We start from the raw sequence: 11,383 nt of genomic DNA, 5'->3' as shown, positions 1-11,383 counted from the left end.
GTCGGAACGAAGTTACGGAAAAATCAATTAACAAACGGAGACGTAACAATATGTTGAAGATTTAAACGGGGCCTTAACAATATATCTGCTGGAAGAAAAGACGACGTGCTCAGAATTATTGCTTCGTTTTTTAGACCAATTTCCAGATTATACTTTTCATAACAGTTGGCCCAAATTGCGATTCAATTTGCATTATTTAGTCTTTCTGAATATGACCAAATATATTGATCATATAATGGCTGGAGACGGCTTGAATGGGTAATGAAGAAAAACTTTAATATAAGTTTAACATAACAGCAAATGTACAACGTTTCGACAAGGTTTTGTCATCATCAGGTATAAGTCTCAAATGGGTTCCTCGTCATCGAATATTGATCATATGTACATTTGTTAATATAGTAACTTTTCTTCGTCATATGTGATAAAATACTTCGTTAGGCATTAACAGGTGTGTTTTCTAGACTTTCTGAAAATATTGCCGATTTATACCAACTGGTGTTTGTTCTCATATTTTCATAAAAAAAATCCTGAAACATAAGACTGATCGAGCTATGAAGCTTATCCTTATAAAAGTTTGAGTTGTTTTATCTTCTCAAAAGTATCAACATTTATAATAATATTTTTTAGTTATGCAGAGTGCTGAGTACATTATATTAAAATTTTCGAGCCTCATCATATCTTTACAATCCATGTCGCCACGTTCAGTCAACCTCTATCAGACAACCATTCACATTTACAATAGCCAAATGCGTAGTTTTAGTTATAAAATCTCCACAAAATACACCACTCCTCCCTGTAATGTTGTTATAATCTGTCTAGTGTACTAGGATGGTGGTTTTCCCAGCGTCTGTTTCAACAGTCCGATCATACAGAATGAATTACCAGTTAACAGTTATATAGCGATATTTCACTTGAAAAAAAAATTCAGAATGACATTGTGTTCCTTATATCACACCTCATGATGGTTGTACTTAAGTTCGATTATGTCGTCTTCATGGTTTTGTTTCGTCATAAAAATGGCTGGTAACTGCAACGTAAAATTTAATATATATAAGTGCGAAATGTCTGGATTATACTTGCTTTAATCGGGTTGTGAAAATCTGTCTAGGACCAGCGTCCTACATAAAATTTGCTAAATGTGTATGATTTAACACATAAAAGTATGATAGAAGATTGTTAATGTGGACGTTTTCTATTTCAGAAAGGTATAAAACAATCGAAAGGAAGATGAGAGAAAACTCCCTGTCGTTAGAAGAGGTATGATTGAATTATGGATCGTTTATTTTAAAAAATTAACAAATATTTAAATTACAGTTGCTTATTTCTACGTCTTGTTTCATTTTAAGTTATATTAAAATTTGAAGATAGCTTCGTTAAAGTCTATTTCATTACAAAATTTTCGATTTTAGTTTTGTTTTCTAATTGAATATCGAAATAATTCTCTCAGACAATATATACTTTCACTGAAAGGTTTATAACAGCCCTGGGAGGTATGAATGTACCGGCGTTTTTATAGGATACAAAAGACTGGTAGCTAGAAGAGGTAAATGGTGCTTCCTATGTTTCTTTCTTCTTTCCAATAAATACAGTTACCACTCCTTTACTTCTGGGCCAATCATCTTGAAACATAGAGAGCATGTACTTTGATACAGTATGCCCAGAGAATTTGTTCGTTTTTTGGTGTAGGTCCTCGTCCTGATTTTAGTGATTCAAAGGGTACAAATTTAAAATATATATACATATTTTGGCGTGCACTTCCACTATATTTCCATCAGTTGAAATGAGACTTGGCGCAAACATACCTTGCAAAAAAGCTTCCTCTTCCTCCATGGATTAAAACAGGCAAACTTTGATTTTAGATTTATTGCTTTGTTTTTATTTTACAATAGTTAAAGTTAAAGACAAATTGAAAAATTAGGGTTTTGGAACTTCTGTTTCTATACACTTTGACCAATTCAGGTAATACTTGGCACTGAGATATCTTGTAACAACCACCGCGTACCAACATAGACAGATGTGAAATTTGTGGCTTTATTTTGATTTCATACGATTCAAAGTTCAAGAAATTCGCAAATTTAGAGCTTTGTATTGCTATTTCTTTGCACAAAGACAACTTACGACAAACCCTCAAGACTGAACCAAGCCGATATTAGATTTGTGACTTTCTCGTGATTTTACAGGAGTCATAGGTCAAAATATTTCACAGAATTAAAATTTTTGACCTGTCGTTCCTCTATATACCGAGTTTTATTTGCCCAAATATTTATTCCCTATTTACTTAGTAACTGGCCGACCTATGTATTATAAGGTCATAATTTATACTCCAAATACATCTTTCTCACAAAGAAGTCTCAGATTGATAAGTGTTAAGTGTGTATCCCTTCGAAGTATATATGTTGTAGTTTATGCCCCTTCCCCTGCCTTGAATACCAATCTCTCTTAATATCTACTGTATTCTGAGGATCTTATCGAATAATGTAGATGGAAAATACATACTACATTCACTTGCGAACGTTGACCTTTCTAATATAGTTTATATTTGTCTAAATTTATACCAAGAGATAGACTTACTGAAAAAATATGATAATGTGCTGAATATGAGCTAAAGTTCTCAGTTATACTAGAATTTGTATAATTTAACAAGAAATATGGATGTAAAATTTGATTAATATGAATAACATACATAATTAACTATCCAACACTAACTCACTTGCGTTGTAATTGAAGAGGGTTGGGCATGGCTTGGTGAGCGCTCGACTCACGATTTGTGGGGCACGGATTCGACTTCCGTCACCAACATGCTCGCCCTTTCAGGCGTACATACGTAATTATGTGACAGTCAATCCTACTTTTCTATAGTAAGGAGTAGCCCAAGAATTGGTAGTGGGTAATGTTGACTAACTGTCTTCCTTCTAGTCTGCTCCTCAATGGCCCAGTGGTATGTCTGCGGACTTACAAAACGCTAGAAACCGGGTTTCGATACCCGTGGTGGGCAGAGCACAGATAGCCCATTGTGTAGCTTTGTGCTTAATTACAAACAAACATCTTCTAGTCTATCACTTGAAAATTATGTAACTTTACGCGAAATTCAACCATCAAACAAACAAAATACATTGTAATAGTAAAGCACAATATACCAGTTGAAATATTTGAGTGGTTGCAAAAATAACAATGATAACATATTATTCATGTTATTTGATACTATTTAAATATACAGTAAGAAAGAACGTATTCCTTCTCAGGAATTTAGTCGACACTAAGGCAAAAATGTAAGTGTCGCTTTTTGTTTTTCAGTTCACTTAAATTAAAACATATACATAAATAATCTGCTTCTAATTATTTATCGGAATTATAATAATAGTAGTTACTTTTGTCACTGTCTGAAAAATGTTTTTAAATCAGTAAAGTTGCATTCTACTTAAAGTATTAAACCATTTCTCTCGTTCATCGTTAGAGGGTGCTTCAGTTTCATTATTTCTATGTATGTTTGTCTGTTTTAGCGGCCCGGCATGGCCAGGTGGTTAGGCCGCTCGACTCGCACTCTGTGGGTCGCGGGTTCAAATCCCGTCACACCAAACATGCTCGCCCTTTCAGCCATGGGGGCGTTATAATGTGACGGTCAATCCTACTATTCATTGGTAAAAGAGTAGCCCAAGAGTTGGCGGTGGGTGGTGATGACTAGCTGCCTTCCCTCTAGTCTTACACTGCTAAATTAGGGACGGCTAACGTGTAGCCCTCGTGTAGTTTTGCGCGAAATTCAAAAACAAACAAACTGTTTTAGCGCAAAGTTGCACAATAGGCTATCTGTCCACCACGAGGAATCGAACCTGGGATTTTAGCGATGTAAGTCCGTAAACTTACTGCTTACCTAATGGGGGACTTATAAATATGTAATTTGTAACCTTGCAGAATTAAACATGTTCTATCTCTTTGGTGAAAAACAGAAATATATCTGTTGGTTAATCTTTTTTTTTTTTCCCTAGATGATCCTGATGACTGTCTACTCATGAATATTAATATTCACTTTGAAAATAAATAAGATAACGTTTACTGAGAGGTCACATGCTTAAAAATTTCAAGTTATTTCACGTGTCAAAACCATTTAATTTCTAATGGGAAAACGCTATTACTTTAAACTGGAAGCAAGATATGAAGGAAAACAATTTTCCGCAGAGCAATCTGTGGTTTTTAGAACTATCAGTTTGTCTATTCAAAAATTAAGCATTCCATCCTATTCTTCCATTCTCAAGTGAAAAACAGTTACAAGTCCTATCCAGTAGATAAACACTTCATGTAAAGCTACTTGTAACCTATTAAGTAACCAATAGATGTCGCTTGGTACGTAAACTAAAGTGATAATGTGTCCTAATTTGCTCAGTTGCTGGTACCGCACTGTCCATAAAAATTGATTTTGTATGTCGATTTATATATTAAGTACTTGTAGCTCCGCTACTTCTATGTTAGTTAGTTTTAAAAAATCAGAGAAAACTACAGCATAAATCTTGATATTCAAGTTTTTGTGTGTTTTAGTATTTACGAAATAAGAATACAATTTCTCAAACGTAAAAACTAGTTTGTTCACACCAAACTTTAGTAACCTATTAATTAGTTATGTTCTGATTTGTTAACGCAACTGTTTATATTATGCAATTTTATTTATTGTTTTAAAGCATTAGTGAAATCCATTGACAGAATTCCATCTAACGAATTTCTTGAATCTTAAAATGAAATATTACACTTTCATCTTTAGTAGAAATGAAATTTAACTTATTTTTACTTTGAGTAAGATTCAAGCTCTTCTTGTCTGACAACATTATGTAAATGTGATACGTAATGCTTTTTAACTCATACAGTTATTAAGAATATAAAATTATACTTTGTTTCCATGTAAATAAATAAAAAACTTCCTTGATGTTAGTATTTTTCTAAATCAAAGTCTGTGAGCGATACAGAGACATCTGGTAACTTTAAGATCATTTTCTTGAAATCCAATTAAGTTCAAAAATGGATAGAGGATAATTAAGATAGCTATTTGAATTGTGTACTAAAAGATTTAAAATAGGCTTAACTTATTATCTAAAGTCTAGTCTTGATTCAGACTGCAAGTCGTATCTAGTGTAAATCCGAACCGTTAGAACGACACAAAGGGAAATAACATGAAACCAACAATAAATTTTATATATTGTTCTTGAATAAATAAAGGATTTTCTTTGTTGTAGCTTTCCCTATCGTGGCAAATGTTGTTATTCATAAGGTCCATTATAATTTAATTATATACTTGGCATCTATCGATTAATCTTAAATTAAATAAAAGAAGATTTTCTCGTATCAGTGTTAATAACTTATCTGCTTATAAGTTATGTATATAAATTAGTTAATAAAACGTATTTTTCATTGAATTAGACTTTGTTATTTCATAACCTCGTGTTCCTTAGCATTAACTAGCTCAAACCAATTCCTAATTTTTGATTATCAAAATATATTCTTGGGTTTATCACATGTCCATGAGTCGGATCTGTTTCGGAGAATTTCTCCCCTTTTCAGTAACCTTGTACTAAAACAAACTAAACGACGAGACTGGTCCTCGAGAAGTGAATTATTAATGTTATTAGAAAACCCTTAAAATATATTTCACTCAAAATAGGTAAAAATTCACCGTTTCATCAATAAAAAAACCTCAAAGTGTTCATTGGAGAGTATTCAAATCCAGCGGTCATTTGATTATTCACTCGTAAAAATTCCCACAGTGTGTCTCAGTTAAACTCCACCCTCTGTTGACTAATTTTATACTTTACCTAAATATTTTGTGTTCGTGTATACTAAGTTTTAACCGTTTACTGTACTTTCGTATTCGAAAGGTTAAGTTATGCTTAACAGGTAAAAATAATGTTTCAGTGTTATTTCTGTAAACATTCTTAAAGCTTGTACAAACAGATTTAAATTCTTTTAATTCGTGGTCTTCAAGTGAACTTACTGATTAGTATTTGTTTTTCATAGAACTATTCTGAATATTTTTAAGTATGAAAATAAAACGTTATTGAAAATCTGTTAGATATAAATAGCAGTTTTGAAAGCATTGAGATTAGATCCTTGTTTGTTCTTTCATATCGACGTGGCAGAGAGAAAACCAAGACATTTTTTCAATTGTACAATGGTATCATGATAGAAACAACGTAGCAATGGTTAAATTGATTTTTTTTTTCATTATTACAGAGTGGTACCATTACATTTATAACATTGCAATTATTAGAATGCTTGCAATGATTCGATAGAACAGTACGACGACAATGTAATAATTAGATTAAGGGAGTAGTTTTGCTAAAACAAAATTGCAGAATAGTGTTAAAACATAACTATAATTTTGCGTTACTGTAGTGTGGAAGTAATTGAAAGTGACATTCAATCCCTAGGAATCTTCCTGCTTAAAATAGCACGTTTAAAAGTTCGTTCTTTCACACACTTTACACGGAAACAGCCAATTGAATGTAAGCATTTTAATTCAAAAATATGAAATCGTATTTTACATAACTTATTAAACATATACTTTATAAATGTTAATTTTTACTATAACAATTTATTAACAGCAACTTTTCAGTTTAGACTTTTCAATAAGCATGAATGAAATTCCGTATCTGATGTCGAAAGTCACTTAACTTTATATATTACACAAACTATTAACAATGAATTATGTTAACTTATGCATACTTATTGTGAAATTATTTTAGCCGCCTGACAGTGAAAAGAAAAACTAAGTTAATACGTTCATTATATATAAATTCAAATTAACAATTATATTTACTAGCTACTTATGTAATACAATTATAACGAATAAAAATGCTGACTTTTGGTAATATATATATATATCGGTCGTACTAAATTTTTTATACAAATTCATCAAAATTACAAAAATATACTCGTGAAGTTGAGGCTTACATTGTTTCAAATTAATTGAAATAACAGAAAAAAATTCGCCATTTTTACATTGGAAATGTAAAAAAAGTAGACATGTGGACAAGAGTCTCAATTTGCCAGATATGTGAAAATATAAATAGACAACTATAATCATAAAATATCTAAAATGTTTTAATTAAGAAGTTCATTTTATATTTGTATTAACGAACAATGAAAAATTCTTCCTAAAGAAATTTATTGTCAGTATTTCATTAATGCGCATACGTAATTACTTTTATTATTTCAATATGTTGTAGGAATTACACAATTATCATAAATAGTAGGTTCAAAGTAATCTTAACAGAATGGCAAAACAAATAACTTAAACTTGCTGTAATATTCAACAACTGTTGTGACTGCAAATCGCACGGTAGTTATTATAACTAACCATTACTCCTATCATCCTTAGTAAAACTATAATTAGATTAAATGAACAATTAGTTTTAAACAACTAAAACGATGAATTACAAAACATATTTTTTTATATTTAAGTGATGAACATTTCAAATAACAATGAATCTCTCCCGCCCGCGGGATCAGTTTGAGATGCAAGAAAAAAATGATAATTACAAGATTCTTCATTTGACTGTATTTTGGCAAAAACTTGTAACTTTGAGCTAAATATTCTCAAATAATGGTTGCCATTTTTTTCTTTTTCGAGGTTATAGCCTTCCTTTTATCTCTTTGTTCAGTTATAGCTCTATGAAGTTTCTTCCAGAAAATCCCCTGTTGTTGCTGATCATTGGTCCAAACGAGATAAATTCTAGTCTTCAGAAGATAGTTGAGCTGCGGAGTCAAAGCATTGAGATTCAAGTCTTGCAGCTTAATAAGCACCAAACCCTCCCTGCTTTCATCAACCAACATGTGCTGCGCCAGTTCGGTTTCAAATCGACACCAACGACTTTGAATGAAGTTGGGTGAAAGAACGAGAATGACTTTCCTGCTGTTTTTGATGCTGTCTAAAATACAGTCACTAATATTTCGTCCAGCTAAGAAATCGCGGTCGTACACACAGAGTTTTAGGTTAGCTGTCTCGTTCTCTAATTTCGGCACTAAGCAATTAAACACCCAGTCAGAGTCGCATGCACTGTATGACACAAAAGCGTCGTATTGAAATTGTTTATCGTCATCACTCAATTCATGAGCTCTTCTTTTAAGAACCCTCTGGTGGTATAAGTAGGCTCCAATAACAATGACAAAAACAACATTTAAAATAACGGCAATTGTGATCAAAAGCAGAGCATTATGCTTTTGGGTATTTATGTAATTTAGGCATTCATGTTGTAATTCTAATGACACATTCTGCAATGGGAAGTTTTGCATACGAGAAGGTTCGGAACAAACGTAAAAGAATCGAGATTTAACAGTTTTCATATGCGCCACAGACACATTCGTATGATTTAACCAAAATAAAAAATCCATTAATTCACAAGTACAGGAAAAGGGATTTTTCTGTATACTCAGTTCTTTCAAAATTTTGAAGTCCTCTAGCATTGCTTTGGAAATATGTTGGATGGCATTTTGTGATAAATCTATCTTAGAGAGATTGGAGTTTCTTAAGAAAATTCTACTCTCCCAGGACTTAATATGATTTTGTGATAATTTTACAACTTTTAAGTTTCGTAAATTAGAAAACAAAGATGCCGAAAGGCTTTTAAATGAGTTTCCAGTTAAATCTATGAATTCTAATTTCGTCAAGTCGTGAAAAAGTTCTCCATTTTCTGATTCTGTTAAATAAACCCTACTAATGTCTAAATGTACTAAATTAGTTAAGCCGGAAAATAAACCGATAGCTTTTGTTTCAACTTGAAACAAGGAGTTTTCGCTCAGGTCTAGGAAAGTAAGAGATCGTAGATTTGAAAAGGGATGATTAAGGTAACTTATTCTACATTTTTTTAAGCTTAATCTTTCTAATCTAGAAAGTCCAAAAAAAGTTTCGTTCTGAAGACTTACTAAACTTCTATAATTCAAAGTAAGTTCTCTCAGGTTACCCATGTTAACAAATGCCCAATCAGGAATGTGTAAACGAAGAGGATTATTAACAAACCCAGTAACGTCTAGAACTTCCAGCTGTGGAAGTAAAAGAGCTTTGGGAATACTAGTTATTAGAGCACCTTTCAAATAAAGATTTTTTAAACTGTACAAAGGAGCAAAAGCGTCATTTTCAATTCCTTTAAGGCGAGACGAAGGCATGTGTAAAGTTATAAGGTTAGGCATTACAGGAAAGCTTCCTTTTTTAATAATATTGATTTCAAACTTCCCAAAAAATATTTCTTGGATGGAAGTCTTTGCTAAAATTGAAAATAAATCCGTGGGAAATTTCCGAAACCCTAGTTGGGCCAAGTCTATTCTTATTAAATTCATGGTTTGCAGATTTATAAATATTTCTTTTAAGTTTTTTATGGTCAATTTGTTGTCCGCAAGTTGTATACCCAAAAGCTTTTTAAGTGGGGTGAATGCCTGTGGGTCAATACTAATTAAAGAACAGTGATGTAATCGCAGATATTCCAGTTTGCCCTCTTTAAGCAGGTCAAAATCGTCAGCTTTCACGGTCTGCAACGGATTAGCACCCAAATCGATGTGTAATAGAGATGGGAGAATGGATGGTGCCATAGCTGGAATAACGTCGCTCAGTTCTTTGATTTCGTTTCTTAAAAGAATAATTTCTTCAAGATTTTGTAGTCCAGTAAAAACATCTCGATTTAGCCGTGAGATGGCGTTCGCCGCTAAATTAAGAAAGCGAAGGTTGTTTAAGCCACGGAAAGCGAAAGGGTGAATATCTGTTATCCTATTTTGAATTATTTCCAAGGTCGTCAAAATAGTGTTATTTTCAAAGGTGTCACTGGCGATAGAGATGATTGAGGTGTCCTGGATGATTAGAGTGGCTACTTCTGTGTTTCTAAGGTCCTGAGAGGGAATGTGAGTGCAAGACTGATCAGAAACCTGAAGAGCTCCTTCCACACCCGCGATTGAGCAAGAGTTGCTATTACGATAAAACATAGGGTCACTAAAATCGACGGAAGAGTGGAGAAAATCCTTAATACTTTGCTGCCATATTTCCTTGGCAAAGCCACAGCATAAGTATAACAACAAAACAGTAGTAGTTGCAACTGAAGCAATCATGATACAGAATTCGTCTGAAGGTAATATATGCTACATCCATTCCAAGGACCAGTCCTGGCGTAGAAAAGAAACAATATCTTCAAATTAATCCAATAATATATCATATAAAAATAATTCAAATATAGATAAATAGCTAAATAAAAGCTGTTTCCATTATATGATGTGTTTTTTTTTCGTCGTCTTGTGCATTATACTACAGACATAACAGAAAACAGTGCTAGTGTTAACTACACATAACATTTAACTCATTTATACTGTGCGTATATCTCAAAATATACGATAAAAGCTATAGACGTTATTTAACTATACGTACATATATAAATTTAGCCTATGCTGTAGGTTAAATAGCATGGAAGTGAAATAAGAAAAACGTGAACAGGACCGTTTTAAGTGGAGTAGAACGTTAAAGTTCACTCTGTAAACAAGCCAGTTAAGAGTTTGGTTCTGTGCATCTTTGCTTTACCAAATTTTCTCGAAAGCTGATAGTTTTTCACAAGATGTATCGTAAACGTATGTGTTCGGCTATTAATACTGCAAAGCTCGACATAAAGAAATTAAAGCAAGAGGTTAAATAGCAATCATCTACAAGAACGTCTGAGGTCTCACATCAAAAACTGAAAATAAATACACAGAGAAAACGATACTGATTTCGATCAATCAGAAAACATTCGTTTTTTAATTTCGCTCAAAGCTACACGAGGGCTATCTGCGCTAGCCGTCCCTAATTTAGCAGTAAAAGACTAGAAAGAAGGCAGCTAGTCATGAGCGTCCACCGCCAACTCTTGGGCTACTCTTTTACCTACGAATAGTGGGATTGACCGTCATATTATAACGCACCCACGGCTGTTTAGTGGAACGGGAATTCGAAACAGCGACCTAACCACTTGGCCATGCCATTCACACACAGAGTCGTTACATACACTGAGTGGTCACAAGTAAATAGACACCTAATTTTTCGTCATTTAACTGATTTATGCTAACTAATTTGTGTTCACAGAGCACTATATAAATAAAAATGGTCCGCGCACTAATTAACTTGTGCTACAACATGCCCAGAACTCAAGGTTCTCTCGAATTGTCAGATTTTGTTAGAGGAGGGATAGTTGGTCAAGCAGATGGTGGAATAAGTCAGCGGCAAATTTCGCAGAATTTGGGAATTTCGCTTTCGACAGTCAACAGAATCATCGGGCAGTTCAGGAAACACGGCAAGGAAACAACTGAGCAGCGTCCGGGTCGTCCAGGTCCATCGGAGAGGACGAAAGGGGCTGCCAAGAGGAGCATCGAAATGGATCCCAGATTAACGACTGCA

At 33.3% G+C, this 11,383-nt stretch overlaps 2 protein-coding genes across 2 annotated transcripts in view; one reads left to right on the top strand and one right to left on the bottom strand.

The window, feature by feature from the left end:
- LOC106461277 (calpain-A-like) overlaps nucleotides 1-5,275 on the top strand; it is a gene marked incomplete at its 5' end in the record, with an annotated part of 16,638 nt that extends 11,363 nt beyond the window's left edge. Inside the window, 2 exons of the mRNA XM_022388146.1 lie at nucleotides 1,202-1,257; nucleotides 3,984-5,275. Coding sequence (XP_022243854.1) covers nucleotides 1,202-1,257; nucleotides 3,984-4,010 — 83 coding nt within the window. The remainder of the gene's footprint in view (nucleotides 1-1,201; nucleotides 1,258-3,983) is intronic.
- Nucleotides 5,276-7,137: 1,862 nt separating this feature from the next.
- LOC106461276 (toll-like receptor 4) overlaps nucleotides 7,138-11,383 on the bottom strand; it is a 16,942-nt gene continuing 12,696 nt past the window's right edge. Inside the window, exon 2 of the mRNA XM_022388145.1 lies at nucleotides 7,138-10,128. Coding sequence (XP_022243853.1) covers nucleotides 7,579-10,074 — 2,496 coding nt within the window. The 5' untranslated portion in view covers nucleotides 10,075-10,128 and the 3' untranslated portion in view covers nucleotides 7,138-7,578. The remainder of the gene's footprint in view (nucleotides 10,129-11,383) is intronic.

The sequence above is a fragment of the Limulus polyphemus genome, unplaced genomic scaffold (assembly GCF_000517525.1).
Source record: "Limulus polyphemus unplaced genomic scaffold, Limulus_polyphemus-2.1.2 Scaffold926, whole genome shotgun sequence".
Lineage (NCBI taxonomy): Eukaryota > Metazoa > Arthropoda > Merostomata > Xiphosura > Limulidae > Limulus > Limulus polyphemus.
This window is presented reverse-complemented; position numbering and strand designations above follow the sequence as displayed.